The sequence below is a fragment of the Silene latifolia genome, unplaced genomic scaffold (genome assembly GCF_048544455.1).
Source record: "Silene latifolia isolate original U9 population unplaced genomic scaffold, ASM4854445v1 scaffold_158, whole genome shotgun sequence".
Classification (NCBI taxonomy): Eukaryota; Viridiplantae; Streptophyta; class Magnoliopsida; order Caryophyllales; family Caryophyllaceae; genus Silene; species Silene latifolia.
The window spans coordinates 41,955-59,357 of NW_027413142.1; the positions used below are offsets into that span (position 1 = coordinate 41,955).

Here is a 17,403-nt window from a genome sequence, read left to right on the forward strand (position 1 = left end):
CGGGTGTTATATAATTGACCCCATTCGGGACGTGACTCGTTCGACCCGTTTGTTTATGATTAATTAAGAATGATGGACCCTCATCCAATATGACCCGTTAACTTAGATTCGGAACTTAACTCGAACGCGTCAACCCGTTAGATCAAAAGTAAGTCACGATTTTTTTTTTAAATACTATTCCGTAATATTATGGGATATTCTCTTGTGTACCCCTAAATTTCTCGTTTTCTTGCAAAAAAAATTTTTGACGTCAATAACTCTTGGCCAGGGGCGGTTCTTGAGGGGGTGCAGGGGGCGCAGCCGCACCCCCTCTAAGTCAGAAATAAATAATTGTTGTGCAATATATTCCATTATTGTTTGTTTGGTTTAGTGGTAAGAAGCATTTATTCTACCCTAGTGGTCGTGGGTTCAATTACTACAACCAACAATTTTTTTTTTTTTCTCTTTTAATTATTTTTCAACTATCATTGTACAAAATAGGCCTAATAAATAATTAAATACTCTCTCCCTAAACTCGTAACGATAAATTATTATTGGTCAAAGTTTTTTTGTGAAAAACGAAAAAGTTTAGGGGTACACGAGAATATCCCAAATATTATTTTTAATATTTAAATTACAAAGCTTTTTTCATTGAGCACCACCAGACGATTATAAGTTGTTCTTATATCAAACCTACCATTCTACCAAAATTGCCATTCAAATATACCCTGATCGAGGAATTTAACCCTGATAAGTCGCGATTTCGTTTGGATATAGAACTGTAGAAGAAGTACTACATTGCCATTAGATCAAAATAAAGTTCTGGGAATTTTACACATTGTAGGAATTAGGAAAGATATAGCAGTTGCAGTCTTGCAGATACAGTCTGCAGGACTTCACACTTCTGAAATGCTGACTGAAACAGGTACATAGTTCAGGGGTATGCACCAACTAATACGACGTGCTTAAAATGCGCAAAAGTAAGATAACCTGAGGTTATAGTCGTCGCTTGATTAATGTACAAAAATGCAGCAACTCTTATCAGATCCAAGCTCCGTTTCCCCTTTCTCGCTTCTTGAGACAAAAGGCGTTACATTCTGTCCAAAACATGACCTAAATAACAAAAAACTGCATCTTCTTTGCAATGAGGAAGTCCAAATTAATGCTTGCCTCACAAAATGCTCCGGATTTGCAAAATTCAGTTCTGATAAGCTACGATTTTCATTTTCAGTTGATTGCTCTAATGCCACGCATAGTTGTAAAGTAGATACAGATGCATTCAGTAGGACTTCAGAATGCTGACAGAAACCGGTAGTTGGTTCAGAAAATATGCACCGACTAATATGATGTGCTTAAACTGTTCAAAAGTAGGCTAAACTGATGTTAGGTTTGCTTGAAGAGAGTATGTGCACAAAGGCAGCTACTATCAGCAGGACCAAGTTCCATCTTCCCTTTCTTGACTTCTTGAGACGGAATGGAGTACGTTCAATCCAAAGCGTGAACCAAAAAAACAAAAAAATGCATCTTCTCTAAACTGAGGAAGCTTAAATTAGTACCTCCTACCTTCCAAAATGCCTTCTAGCCACTTAATTCTCGAAATGCTTAAACGATGGATCTCCTCCAAGAAAAAGATGAAGTCACTCGAAGGTCGGTCTGGAGCAATATTGACGAATCTGTCATACCCGATAGCCAATGCTTTGTGGACATTGAAGTCGATCTTGTCATCCAGAACCCCAAATGTCTTACTAACATGGTTAAAATACCAGTCAAATATCAAGCTGCATTCTTCTCTGAACCTGTTTCTCTCTGGTGTAGCGTCGTAGTGTAGTTGACCGTGATCACACCTCGAACTTCTTTGACTAGTTAGAGAAACTGTCTTCTTACAGAAACGGCCGAGGATGAATTTGAAAGTGCTGCACTCTCCCAGGGGAAAAGGGTCATCACTTCTTTTACCATCTCCTCTCTTGTTGTTATAACCAGGGTAGTCTGCGATTCTGAAAGGAACGCATTCGATCAACATAAGAGAGTTGTGGTTTGCAAGTTCTTCTAGATTCCAATCGCGAAAGGGACCTGCTGTTTTGTGGCTGACATGAATTTCACCATAAGGTCGCAGCATTCCACTTGCATTGTGAAAAAAACCCTGCACAAGTCCCTTATGCTTTCTAAACAGGAAAAAAAACGTATAAAATCGTCAAATGTCTATAAATGATGAAACAAACCACAAAGACCTATAATACAGAAATGAAGAAAGCCATACTTGATAAGATGGAGACTGTCTTCCTTCCCATGGAAACCAGCATGCGGAAAGTTGTATACAATACGATCAAACCTCCGCATTGTAAGATCAGTGTGGCGTTTCATTCTGGTTGCATCAACCCCATGAATAACGGACGCTCCTAGCCTTAGTAGCGCCTTCACGTTAGATCTTGCATTCTTATACTTCTTTTTCAAAGTATCTATTTCAATAGTGCAGTTGAGCATCCTCGAGTTAAAATCAATGCTAAATAGGTAAAGGCACATAAATAGTAATACCCGTGTGCTTGGACAAGTTTTGCAAAATACAAATATACACATAACACTAAACGTTCAGCAGCAGCGGAATAATGCAGCGTAAATTAACACATTCAATCACAAACGCTAGTACTGTTAATGTCTTCCCTAAAAATGGCAATTTCCACTCATACTCTTTCTCCGGCCTCCATTACAAACGCTACTACTGTTAATGTCTGCTCTAAAAAATAGTGACCCCGCGGTACCAAAATCCTAGGTCCGCCACTGAATCAAACATACAAACATTTCGTCGAAAGGAGCATGCATGATCATGTGTCCCAATGAAACACTAAACAATCTAACCAATTAATGCATAAATAAGCAAAAACCAGACAGAAAATTGACCCAAAAGCATACAAAATTCAGAACCATTGAACCCTAAAGCATAAACCTTAGTGTTCCATGGTAAAGTTTGCATCTTTAATAACAAAAAAATCATGTAACCCTAATTACACAATCAAAATTCAAAAACAATCTAGAAAACACAAATAATCCAACTAGCGCCAACCTATGTCACTCTGACACTTCACTTTGGTCGTGCACACTTTATTTTAGACCAAAAAGAAGAAAATGTCACGGAAAATAACTGTATCTGACACCTGCAGTCGAGTCAGAGTAACATAGACCCCAACAACATTGCAATAGAAATAACCCAATTCTTATACATAAATTACCCAAAAAAAAATCAAAACAAAAATGATGATCAAACCCATTAAAGATCAAAACTTTAAGCAACTATGTTAACAGAATTATACCATAAGTGTCCAGAGAAGTAGCAGTAATGTTGGAAGCAGAACGAAAAGAAGTTGCTAAAGAAAGTGAAAAAGAGAAATCTCCATCACCAACAATTAGTATTTGATGATTTGATGAATAATGTTTTATCCATTTCTCTGTTTCTGAATCTTCTTTGTGTATTTTAATGGATGCCATTGTTGTTGTTATACCCAAAATGGCAAAATGGTTTACAAATGGAAATGAAAGTAGAAATTTGAGTTCAAAATTGCGAGATAATAGGGGATTGTTTTAGGAGTCAAGGTGAGTGAAGACCAAAGGTCCAAAGTTACACCCAACGGTCGTCATTGGGGGTACCGGGTACGTATAGGCAAAATTATCCGCACTCGTTTTAACTAGTTGAAGACTTGAAGGGGAGGTGGCAATCGGGTAGCTCGGTTATGGTCGGTTTGATTAGATTATGTCAAATATGGATTAGGTCCTGTATCCGTGTTAGGTTTAAGTCGTTTATAAGTAGGGTTGATCAGATCAGGTCGAACAAGTACCGAGGTTAGACCTGGCAAACGAGTAGGGTTTAAGTCGGGTCAATTCGAGTTCGCAGCCTTCGATGTGGGTCAGGTTCGGGTCATTTTTGACTCCACTATTCTCAAATTTTTCAGGGATAGTAATCAGTGTGCAACAATAAATATTTGGGTTGGGTTTCGAGTCAAGCTGTGATCTTCAGTTCGGATGTCGAGTCAATTTTGCCAGTTATAATCGAGAGTACTCCGGTTACGAGTCATCTCGAGTCGGGTCAGATTGGGTTCGGTTTCAGGTTTATCTTAATCGAGTTTTGTCAGGTTAGGAGTCGTGATCAGGTCGTGCTAGGTCAATTTTGATTTGCCAACATTTTTGGGTTACGTCGGATTGGGTTAGACTTGTCAGCTCTAGTCTCTAGGCAGGAGTAAGCTAAGGATTTGTAAGGTGGTTCACGTTCCGACTAAAGTATGTTCAGTGGAACTTTTTTTTCCTGAGTTATGGATTAAATAAATTTAAGCTGGGTCAGGTCTTAGGTCTGGTACTTATCATCGAGGCTCAGGCCCAATTTACAAACTCATAAAACTTTACCTTTTAATTCAATTTGAAATATAAACAAACTTGGTCTCTTTTCATATGTGTGTATCTGTGTAAGGGGCATTGTCCCCACGTCGACGTCGGTAGAATAATAGTGAAGGGACTAGCTTATAAGTGAATGAGTTATTCTTCCCATTATCAATTGGTTTTAGGATGGAACCTCATTTGCTTATATGCCGATTTCATGCACCTAATTCTATAAACCCGTCGTGGAGGACTCAACAAAACTAATCACTAATAATACTATCTCCAAGAATATTTTAATCAGATAAGTAATTGGAACGAAGGAAGTATTTTTTTAGAAGTCCTGCTCTTAAACTGTGTGGTTTGTAGAGTACATATGTTTGGCTAAAAGCCTAAAATCCGCGTTAACTCATCTATGTTATGACAAACCATATTACTTTTAACAGTCCGTCTTGCTTAAGACCGTTATTATCCGTCTTAAGCTTAAGACGGATAGTGGCCTCTCACACAAATGCAAGTGGGAGGCAAGTGGGTATATCCATTTCCCACCCACTTGCCTTCCACTTACATTTGTGTGAGAGACCACTATCCGTTTTAAGCTTAAGACGGATAGTGACGGTCTGAAATAAGAATTTGTGTACTTTTAAATACAATAGTGAAATAAAAATTGAATTATAAAGTGCACATGCCTTAAAACTCAATTTAAAACTAATCTACCTAACCAAAGGAAAGCCTTAAGAACATACCCATATACCAACCCACCCAAGTAATTTCCCCTATAAAAGTGTAAGAGCAAGTCTCATGTTATCATCTCATATCAATACAAACACACCCAACAAAAAAAAAAAAAAAAAACATAGTAAGATTCTGATATACTTCGTAAGAATTAGTTTTTGTGAGACGGTCTTATAACAAATACAATCAATTATTTCTGATGGGGCATATTCTGCACCGCTGACCAAGTCAACACACTGAGCAAGGTCAAAAATATCCACAGCAAGTCGACGACTTAGACAGCCTAGCCGATGCGTCCCATCGGCTGTCACACTGGTCTCGGCCTAGCAACCTGCCCGGTAGGGACACATATCCGCGTACTCACATCCAGACCCTCGTACGGCCCGCCATAGGTCCATCGGCCGAGGGTAGAATCTTTCCACCCGATAGCCACTTGGCCACTTGGCCACTACGTGACAAAAGGTGAAAGCCTATAAATACTCCTCAACCTTCCTTGAGGAAAGGATCCCACAACTTAACCTAAATACACTATTCATCTGGTAATATCTCCCTTATCTCTCTACAAGACATATCTAGCCAAGTAACACTGCTTAATCCTTTAAGTTTGCTAACTTGAGCGTCGGAGTGGGTACGCTTGGCACAAAGCCAAGCCCTCGCCTTCGTTCATCGTTGCGGGAGAGGCCGAAAGGGACGATAGAAGCAAGAAGGGTTCAACTCAAGACATTATTCTACAAGCCACGGGTGGTAACGATACTTGCTCCAAATTACACCCAGGAACAATTGGCGCCGTCTGTGGGAAAGACACTAGAAGCTAGTCACATTCATTCCCAAACAAAAAAAAAAAAAAAAAAACAAATCAACAAAAACCCACCCAAAAAGCTAAGGAGATGTCGAAACAACAAGAGATAGTCGTGACGGACGAAACCGAATTCCGCCAAGATGATGCTTTCAACAACTGAGTCGTGCGACCCTCCACCGGAGTAATCCAACCGAGTTCGGGATGCCAATAATACCCGACACGCCGCCGCCAACCAACCAGGTCACCATCATGGGACGGTGGTTGACGTAGTAAACCGAAAATGCTCCTGGACCTAATCGCGACACACGCTCACGCTGTCACGCCGACAAGAGCGGCGGAAATCATCCGGGAGACCAGGGCCCAAAACGTGACTCCGAGAAATTTGAACGGAGCACTAGGAGAGGCCGACCCAGTCAAGATGCCGGGGGAGCCCAAAGTGGGCGCGGTAGACCTAAGTCCTTCCCGCACTCGTGGGAGGACAGCGTCCCCGCCACACGAACGAGGCTCACCCCGAAGGAGCCAGAGGAGTCCGACTCAGCAGAGCTGGAGAAGGAGTCCGAGTCGGAGAAGGAGCCCCTCCCGCTACGGGGGAAGGAGCCAGGTTAGGGATGCGAGGAGCCGATCGCCGCGTGTCGTTCGACACGTGGTCGCAACCCCTCAACGCCTATGTCTGGAAGTCCGGTGCCAACTAAGCTCAAGTTGCCACCTATTTCATACAAGGGAGATAGTGATCCAGCCGACCACGCTGAGGCTTTCGAGTCTTACATGTCGGTATGGGAGCAGCCCGATGAGGTCTGGTGCCGAATTTTCCCAACAACTTTGCATGGGATGGCTCAGAGCTGGTACAAAGGGCTTCCCGATGGCTCGGTGTACCATTACGCCGACCTAAAGGGCGCTTTCCTAGCCCAGTACTCCTGCAACAAGAGAAGAGCCGTAGAGACATCTGACCTCCTGACTATCAGACAGGGGGGAGGCGAGTCCCTGCGGAGCTATGTAGAAAGATTCGACGGAAAGGTCCAGCAGATTCGGGAAATCAATCCCGAACTGGCAGCTTTCGCACTAATGAAGGGCCTCCCAAGGGGAGATTTAAAAAATGAGCTCATCAAGTGCGGAGGCCTGAGCATGGACGCCGCCAGGCAGTTGGCTGACCAAGCCATCAAGGTAGAAGACTATCACAAGACCTGGGTAGGCCCTGCGAGGCCGAGCACTCGGGAAAAAGAGTCGCGGGAGGACGGCCGGAGGAAAGCGCGCCGTGGCAACAACGGGTCACGGTCCGACGAAAGACGCCGTGGGAACGATAGGTCACGGTCGACAAGCTCGCTCGAAACAAAGCTCGGCGGATGCCGGAGGAAACTCGGGAGCGTACTACAAAAAACGGCACGAAGATCACACCCCCCTAGTCGTATCAGCCGCCGAGGTTTTCGCTTTGAGCAAGAACGAGGGCCAAAAATGGGAAAGACCCCCTAGGCCGAGGAGTGACGGTGACACGAGCCAGTACTGTGAGTACCACGGCCACACCGGACACCTAACCAACGATTGCCGACACCTGAAGGATGCCATCGAAGAACTGATCCGAAAGGGGAGCCTCGGCAAATATGTTGCCAGAGGCCAAAACCGGATCTTGGCGGACCGAATAGCAAGTCCGCCTACGGCGGGTAGGAGTAATCAATGTCGTCATCAGGGACAACGAGAGCAGTGGGTCCGCTCATAAGCACAAACGGCCCCAGGATGAACCTTATCCGGCCATCAACTTTGTGCCCAACACAGCAACCCCCGCTCCCAGCATCCCAGACATGACCATCGGACAAGGGGACTACGATGGAGTCGCCACTTTTCATAGCGACCCACTTACAGTCCGCCTGGACATAACCAACCACTTGGTGAAGAGGTGCCTGATTGACACAGGCGCCTACACAAACGTCATGTACAGAGAGTGCTTTCTCAGCCTCGGGCTGGGGATCGAAGATTTGAGCCCCTGCGCCAACCCGTTGCTGACTTTTCCGGGGGACGGCCTGGTACCCCTGGGGTCGGTCAGATTGCCGGTAAGGTTCGGCGAGGGGAGTGCGGCCAAGAGTGTTATGTCTGAATTCATAGTCATCGACGGCACGTCTGCCCACAACGTTCTCATAGGCCGGGTCACTTTGAGCGAAATCGACGCTGTGATATCCATCAGGGCCCTGACACTGATGTATGTCTCGGACCGGGGGGAGGCGCAGAAGCTCATCTCAAAGAACGAGGATCCCGATTTATGGGAGGTTTACGCTAATGGCCCCTCCGCGACGAATAGCTCGAAAGCCGATATCATTATTATCAGCCCAAACGGAGACGTGTTTGAGCACGCCTTAAAACTTACCTCATTGGCCTCAAACAATGAATCCAAATACGAGGCGGTAATAACCGGAGTTGAGCTAGCTAAAACCGCCGGAGCAGAGCGTATCATGGTGACGACAGACTCACTCTTAGTGGCCAGCCAGATTAAAGGAGAATGCGCAGCCCAGGACTACGGGACGATAAGGTATCTAGTGAGGGTGAGAGCTGTCGCTACAGAACTAAAATCCTTCCGGATACAGTACACCCCCAGATCCGGAAATAATCGGACCATCGGCATGGTCGAAGGAGCGGAGACCGAGGAGGTAGAAATTGACCCGGGCCGCACCGTAACCGTCGGTGTCAACCTGGAACCAAAATTCAGAGCCGACCTCCTGGATCTGCTGAGGAAGAATAAAGATGTTTTCGCATACTCAGCGGCCGAGATGCCAGGCGTGAGCCGGGAGGTGATCGTTCACAAGCTGAACGTACTCTCCACCGCTCGCCCAGTCAAGCAGAGAATGAGGAACTCCTCCGCCGAGAAGGACGAGGCCATCAAAGCCGAGGTAGATAAATTACTAGCGGCGGGTTTCATCATGCCTTGTACTTATCCTGAGTGGTTAGCCAATGTTGTAATGGTGAAGAAGTCATCGGGGGCATGGAGAATGTGTGTAGACTTCACCAACCTTAATAAAGCATGCCCCAAAGATTGCTACCCCTTGCCTCGAATAGATAGTTTGATCGACGCCACGGCGGGCTACACCATCTTTGAGCCTGCTGGACGCCTTCTCGGGTATCACCAAGTGTTTATGGCGAAGAAGACATGCCTAAATGCGCATTTATCACGCCAACGGCACATACATGTACAAAATGATGCCGTTTGGTTTGAAGAACGCCGGAGCAACGTACACGAGGCTGGTGGACAAAGTGTTCCAAAACCAAAAAGGGCGGAACATTGAGGCTTACGTCGACGATGTTATTGTAAAAAGCAAGTCCGACAATGAGCATCCGGCCGATTTACACGAGACATTTTGTTCACTAAGGAAATACAAGATGAAGCTCAACCCAATGAAATGCAACTTCGGCGTCGGGCGGAGGTAAATTCTTAGGTGTACTTGTCGGCGCCGGGGCATAGATGCCAATCCGGACAAAGTCCGAGCAATCCTAGACTGCGAGAACCAAGGAATCGAAAAGAGGTTATGATCGTGGCCAGGGAGAATGGCGACTCTCGCTCGTTTCATCTCTCGGTCGCCGACAAAAGCACCCCATTCTTCAAGGTCTTTGAAAGGAAATAAAGACTTGGTGGGGGAGGAACAGAGCACGGCTTTCAAACAACTAAAAGCTCACCTTCAGACTCTTCCAACTCTGTCCAGGCCGATCGGGGAGACGTTATACCTATACATAGCGATTACCTCGGCCACGGTCACGCGGTAGTCATCGTCGGGAAGAAGACAAACAAAGAACACCCAATCTATTTCGTCGACCATACATACACTTGTTGCCCGAGAGAAATTACCCACTAATTGAAAAAGCGACCTTCGCCGTTGTCGTTGCCACAAGGAAGTTAAAACCCTACTTCGATGCACATCCCGTGACGGTCCTAATCGATCGGCCGTTGGAGAAAGCTTTGGAAAAATTCGAACAATCCGGCAGGCTCATCAAATGGGCGGTGGAACTCTCACGGTTTTGGCATTCGGTACAAACCAAGGCCTTCGATAAAGGGGCAAGCGCTTGCAGATTTCTGGTGAATGCACGTCAGGAAGAGCCAAACCCAGGCATATGGGAGGTCTACACCGACGGCTCATCCACGACGAATAGCTCAGGAGCCGGCATCCTTATCATCAGCCCAAACGGGGACGAGTTTGAGTACGCCTTGAAATTCACCTTCTCGGCCTCGAACAATGAGTCCGAATACGAGGCGGTGATAACCGGAGTCGAGCTAGCTAGGGCTGCCGGAGCAGAACACATTGTGTTGAAAACTGACTCGCTATTGGTTACCAACCAAATCAGAGGGGAGTATGAGGCCCGGGACGACGGAATGGTAAGATACCTAGAGAGGGTAAAAGCCGACGTAGCCAAATTGAAATCCTTCCAAATCCAGTGCGTTCCCAGATCCGAGAACAACCGGGCCGACGCTCTCTCCAAACCGCCACTCAACCATCAAGAATGTCACCCAACGTCTTTGGTAGATATCAGGAATGCGAAAAGCATCACTGAGACCGTCGGCATGGTGGGTAACATAGAGACCGAGACAACGTGGATGACTCCGATAATGAGATACAAGCTCACAGGTGAATTGCCGGAGGGCCGCAATCCCTCAGCCAAAATAAAAAGGATCGCCGCGGTGTACCTGGTGTTCGAAGGGGAACTGTATGGAAGATCCGTAATAAGACCACTCTTGAAGTGTGTCGGTCCGGCCGACGCAGAATCGAGCATGTGAGAAATTCACGAGGGCATCGTGGACACCACATGGGGGCAAGAACACTAGCCCACAAAGCTCTCCGAGTGGCTACTGCCCGGCCCACCATGCTTCAAGATTCGAGCGAAGACCAAGAAGTGCACGGGCGTCGGATGCACGCCCCGGTGATACACGCTCCCTCCAGAGACCTGCAACCGGTGCTTAGCCCCCTTCCTTTCGCACAGTGGGGGATGGATATGCTAGGGCCATTTCCAACGGCCTCCGGAGGAAGGAAGTTCTTAATCGTCGCCGTTGACTACTTCACCAAATGGGTTGAGGCCGTGGCAGTACCAGCGAAGACCACAGCAGCCGTCAGAAAGGTAATCTGGGAAAACGTTATAACCCGCTTCGGATTGCCCCAAGTTATGGTATTTGACCACGGCCGAGAATTTTGGAGCGACCTGATAATGAACTGGTTAGAGGAGCTTGGCATCAAGTTTGCGTATTCCTCCGTCTGCCACCCGCAGAGTAACGGGCGAGCGGAGGCGACCAACAAAACCATCCTCAACGGTTTGAAGAAGACAGGTTGAAGACCTTAAGGGAAGATGGGCCGATGAACTACCCGGCGTCCTATGGTCCCTTCGAACCACGGAGAAAGAAGCAACGGGATACACCCCTTTCCACCTAGTCTACGGCTCCGGCGGTCACGCCAATCGAAGCCACGGTGCCAACGTTCGTAAGCCGGCCACTTTTGACCCGGTTGAAAACGAGGAGGGCCTAAGAGCTTCCCTAGACCTGGTCGAAAGAAAGCGAGACACGGCACGCCTCAACTTGGCCGTATATCGAACCAGGATGAAGAGAGCCTACAACCGAAGAGTCCACAAAAGGGACTTAAAAATAGGAGACCTAGTCCTAAGGAAGTCGGCTGCCACCAACAAAGGAAATATTCATGGCAAGGCGACGGCCAACCGGGAAGGTCCCTACAAAGTGGTCGAAGAGACGAGGTAGGGTACATACTGGGTGACGGACATGGGAGGTGCGCCTTTGATGAGCCATTGGAACACCGATAACTTGAGAAAATACTTTGTATAGCGGCGGAGGTGTCCAAACCATTGTGGACACCCCAACGCACGATCATAACAAACAAATGAATCGTCCAAGTTCTCCATCAAAGTGTCTGTCCCCTCCACAATTTGCCACCGGATTTAAACTCGAAGGAAGAAACGCTATATCGGCCGCAACCCCGATTACCTCGGTCAAAGCCGAGAGCGACGGGAACACGCCGGTCGATACGCTAAAAAATAAACGTATACTCCGCGCAATTGAGACGCCAATCTAAGCGGTCAATATGCCTACACACGATTTAACGCTATCGGCCGCAACCCCGATTACCTCGGTCAAAGCCGAGAGCGACGGGAACACGCCGGTCGATATGCTAAAAGAGAACGTATACTCGCCGCATTGAGACGCCAATCTAGCGGTCAATATGCCTACACATTAGCGATTCTAACGCTATCGGCCGCTTCCCGATTACCTCGGTCAAAGCCGAGAGCGACGGGGAACACGCCGGCCGATACGCTAAAAGAGAAACGTATACTCAGCGCAATTGAGACGCCAATCTAGCGGTCAATATGCCTACACGATTCTAACGCTATCGGGCCGCAACCCCGATTACCTCGGTCAAAGCCGAGAGCGACGGGAACACGCCGGCCGATACGCTAAAAGAGAACGTATACTCGGCGCAGCGATTGAGACGCCAATCTAGCGGTCAATATGCCTACACGATTCTAACGCTAAAGACGTTGAAACACGGTTGAGACATGCGTTCAAACCGCTCGGTCATGCCGAGTGTAAAAACGAACGCACTCGATTAATAACGCGAAAAGACAAACGAGAGGTGGATCGAAGCTCCGGCCAAGCCAAAGGCCGATAAGATAACTTTATTAAATATGATTGCAAGGAGAGTACAAACGACGGCCGTCCCCATGAGGGTAGCCTAAACTCTACCTACCAAAGCTTTACAGAAGCGAAGAAACAAAAAAGCAAAAGATTACAGACTTAGGATTTGAAGCGCCAAAAGGATGGCAGGGAGAGAAGGCTCAATAATTGGCCCCCGAACAGCTAAAGCTATCCGAGACGCCGGGTGAGTCTGGTGACGACCGCCCGTCTCCCTATGCCTGTCGTTGCCCTCCATCGTGCAACAATGACACCTTCGGTGGCCGGTTTTGGGGAAGGCTGAGCATCTTCAAGCAACTTCGGCCCCTCACCCTCCTTCACTTTCGCATCATCGGCCGCCTTGGCCTCAGCTATCCGAGCCGCCTTCGCTGCCTCTGCCTTCTCTGCAGCCGCTGTTTCCACGGCCTCGGCCATCTCATCCAGGAGCTGGTCAAATTTCTCCCACGGGAAGGAGCCGTCGGGGACGACCCTTTTGATTGCCTCCCTGGTCGCCTCCTCGGCCCGGTCCCGGAACTGGACGCACATTTTAGGGAGGAGATCATCTTGAAGCATTTCAATATCCTTCTCTTTTTGAGCAAGGATAGCTGCATGTCCCCGAGCACCTCCTCCGCTTCGGAATCGATCCTCCCACTCGTCCCTCTTGGCAACCACGGCGTCGTAGGCACCTTTATACCTGTCCCGCTCCTCCAACATCTTGGCGTGGCGCCATCAAAGATCCTCAACTTTTGCCCTCTCGGCCCTCAGCATCTTCTCAGCTTCCTCCGCGCGCCTCTTGGCGGCATGAAGATCCAGCTTAGCCTTCCCGGCTTCCCCCCTCGCAGCAGAAAGATCAAGCTTGAGCTTTGCAATCAGCGGCCCAGATTGGGCCATGGCCTTTTCCTGCTCCATGATGAGGGAGGCGGCTAGACGACTCCATCTCCCCAACCACTTATATATTTTCTCGCCCCCCGCCACGAGCTCGGTGGGAGTAACCTTCTGGGGTGAGGAGTCCACGACGACGTTTTGGTCACCCGCCTTCTCAATCGCCTTCTCAGGCTGCTTCCCTACTTGCCGTTCAGTGAGAACGGCAGTTGCCGACGATGGATCTACAAAAAATTTACACAGAGCATCCATGTCACCATGCATTGACACGTCAGAAAGCCTGTCGTCAGGAATGTCCAACGAGCCGGCTAAATCCGAACCACAGGTTAAATCCGTACCAGTTCGAATCCTCTTAGTTGGAGGGCTGGTGGAAACAGGTTTCTCCACGGCAACGGTGGAAGCAGACGGTGCGTCTTTCCTCTTCTTCGGAGAAGGGACCTTAGCAACGGTCACCTCCCCTCGTAATGTTGATCACCTCCACATGATCCTTTTCGACCCTTTGGGGTCGAAGAGGGAGTTGCCATTGATACAGCCGCCGACTTGGACGCTGCCCTCTTCGATCTCTTCGGCACGCCACCGAGAACCCGTGCTTGAGCCGTCTCCGGATCCAACGCCCTCGTCTGTTTGTCCATGAGTTCGTTAGGGGACAGTCGGCGATCTTTCAACTCAGCCGTAGGACGCCGCTGGACAACCTTCCCGTCCTTGTCAAGCCCTAGCCTCTTCAGGTCCTTCTCAGACAGATCCCGCCCAAACCGATCTGCAAGAAATCAAACAAGAGTTACATAAAGGAAGTAAAACAAGGCTCTGAAAAAGGAACATAATAAGCAAAGGTGGGCCTCACACCGACCCTACTCACCCCAGTTGAGGGCCGGTATGAGGCCGACGCGGCATAGCAGCTCGTCTTGAAGAATAATCTGAGTCGGGGGAAGCCATCCCTCCTCAGCATCAAATTTTGCATTGCCGCTTCTCATCCGCAGTAAGGGGGACAAAAGAAGCGTCCATCTTAACCTTGCTACCCCGGGAGACGTATTTCTCATACTCTTCCCGGGTCTCACACCGTAAGTAAACGGGGCTCTGAAAAGACCGAGGCAATGGGTAGTCCTCCGGCACTTGGACGTACACCCATCGCTCCTGCCAGTCTTTGCAGGAAGTAAGCTTGTTTACGGAAACATATCCGGGCTCCGTCTGCACGCTGTACCATCCCACCTTTCGGGCGAATGACGGCCGAAGACTATGAAGTCGGCGGAATAAGTTGACCGTAGGGACCTCCCCTTTAAAGAGACAGAGCCACACAAAGCCGATTATCGTCCTCATGGCCAACGGATGCAGTTGGGCCACGGCAAGATTCATAGCTTTGATGATGGCCATGACGTGTTCATTCAAAGGAAACCGGAGCCCGTACTCCAACTGCCTGAGGTACACGCCGATATGACCCGGGGGAGGACAGCAGACCGCCTGACCCTCCCCAGGGAAAACAATTTTATACCCCTCACCAAGGAAGAAGTGATCTCCGAAAAGAGTTTCTCCGGAGCTGCTTGCGAATTTATTTGTCCAGACACGGTCGAGGCCAGTCGTGCAGGCCTCACCATGATCCGGAATAGTCATCCTCCCACCACCAACGGGAGCCCCCTCACCAGGATCCGGAGTAGTAATCCTCCCACCATCACCGGGAGCCCCCTCATCATCATCCGCATCATCCTCATCCTCCAACTCCTCCTGGAGGGGTAGATCGGCCTACGGGAGAAGGAGACCTAGGGCCCCCAAACCTTAGCGGGATGGCCTCCCGTCCCTCCTCCTCATCAAGAAGCGACGGGAACCCCGGCGAGGAAGTACCAGTCCCGGCATCAGAAGACATGATTCACAACAAATTACTTGCAAGAAAAATAAAAAGTTTGCTTGTTTACCTTAAAGAAAAACACTTGCCGGATCAAATACTCCGAAGATTAAGAAGACGAAGACAACCCTTGAAAGTTTGGAAAGATGAAGATTTTGGAGAAAATTTTCGAAAATAAATTGGAGGCCAAAATCACGGAATAACTGCCCTATTTATAGAGAAAAGCCCATGAAGAAGGACCAATCAGGGCACAACCCATAAAGCGTCAACCAATCAGCGAACATACACGTGTCGAGCATGCAACCGCGGGATGTCAATCGTTGCAACAGTTGAAAGTCAATCAATGCAACAGTTACCAAGCGTCTTCAACACGCCTATTCACATCTCTTCGACTGTTCATCTTCCTCAACAAATTCCTAGGTATCTAGTCTCCGCCGGCCACCTGATCAACCAAGCTAGGAAGCACCGGCCGGGGGCAATCAAAATCAACCAAGACTCTCGGCCACTGGTCTCGGCCGGCGTCATGTTCTTTTCCACATCGGATACCCTTTACGCATCCATGTGGAGGGGGGATATGGTGTATGATACGGCCTAACAAGAGCCACGCCGATGCACAAGAAGAAGCCGATACAGAAAATTTGTGAAAATTACTTGCGCAGAATATACGCTCAAAAGTGCATCGGAGCCCATACCACGGCATAGACTACGCTGGGGGCAAATTGATGGGGCATATTCTGCACCGCTGACCAAGTCAACACACTGAGCAAGGTCAAAAATATCCCACAAGTCGACGACTTAGAAACGACCCTAGCCGTCGTCCCATCGGCTGTCACACGGGTCTCGGCCTAGCAACGCCGGTAACCGGGACACATATCCGCGTACTCACATCCAAGACCCTCGGCCGGCTTGCCATAGGTCCATCGGCCGAGGGGAGAACGATCTTTCCACCGATAGCCACTTGGCCACTTGGCACTACGTGACAAAAGGTGAAAGCCTATAAATACTCCTCAACCTTCCTTGAGGAAAGGATCCCACAACTTAACCTAAATACACTATTCATCTGGTAATATCTCCCTTATCTCTCTACAAGACATATCTAGCCAAGTAACACTGCTTAATCCTTTAAGTTTGCTAACTTGAGCGTCGGAGTGGGTACGCTTGGCACAAAGCCAAGCCCTCAGTTCGTTCATCGTTGCAGGAGAGGCCGAAAGGGACGATAGAAGCAAGAAGGGTTCAACTCAAGACATTATTCTACAAGCCACGGGTGGTAACGATACTTGCTCCGAAATTACACCCGGAACAATTTCAAATAATATAACCAAAAAAATCATGAATGTTAAGAAGAGCATTAGTGTTATTCTATTATTAGCGTTAGTTTATGTAATTGTAGTAACTATGGCTGCTCCAACAACAACGTCGCCATTGCCTCCTGGTTTTGTTGCAAAGCACCCGGGTAGTGTTATTCCAAAGCAGCCGCCGGGTTTTCCAGTCGTTAAGCGTAACCCATTTGTCCGTAGAAGTTCTATTGTTGGTCAGTCATGCAGCAAGACGGTTGCCTGTTGTATTCCATTGAATTGCACCTTCGGCATGTGTACGCCTCCATGAAAATGCTGAAAAGTTTTTAAGTTTAAAACTTTAGATCTTACTGTATTATGTTTACCTATTGTATTGCTTGTTTGCACCCTAAAATCGTAGCACCACATGGCATATACTAAAAGTTGCTAATATCACTTGGCCACTGTAGCTCCCAAAGGGGTGGCTTACATGGTCCATGTGGTGGTGCGGGAATGCATGGGCCGGGGGATTCATCCCCCTCGTCATCAAAAAAAAAGAGTTGCTAATAGTATTATTGGATGCGATATTTTGCACTTGTTTTTCTAGTCGAGTTTATTTAGTAGATTTTGCATCACGCTAATTACATTCCAGAAATGTTTGGCTGGAATGTAATTAAAATACTCCTCACAATGAATATACGGAGTAAAAAGTAAATAAATGACAGAGACTCAAAGAGTACATACCATTGCCAGTTGCAGTACATGACATTGCCAGACTGCATTGCCCCTGCGGCCTGCCTCTCCCTTAGAAGTCCAACAAGCCAAACGTACTGCCATACTACTAAAGATAATTCAAGGAACACGAAGCGAGAGACTACCTGATGTGCTTAAAATGCTGTAC

General features: G+C 47.8%; 1 protein-coding gene across 1 annotated transcript; it reads right to left on the bottom strand.

Moving 5' to 3' along the window:
* Positions 1-749: 749 nt before the first annotated feature.
* Positions 750-3,605, bottom strand: LOC141637937 (uncharacterized protein At4g26485-like). Its single transcript, XM_074447355.1, has 3 exons — positions 3,285-3,605; positions 2,237-2,435; positions 750-2,141 (listed from the first exon to the last, which is right to left on the bottom strand). The coding sequence occupies exons 1-3, from the start codon at positions 3,457-3,459 to the stop codon at positions 1,529-1,531; spliced, it is 987 nt and encodes a 328-aa protein (XP_074303456.1). The 5' UTR covers positions 3,460-3,605; the 3' UTR covers positions 750-1,528.
* Between the last annotated feature and the right edge of the window lie 13,798 nt (positions 3,606-17,403).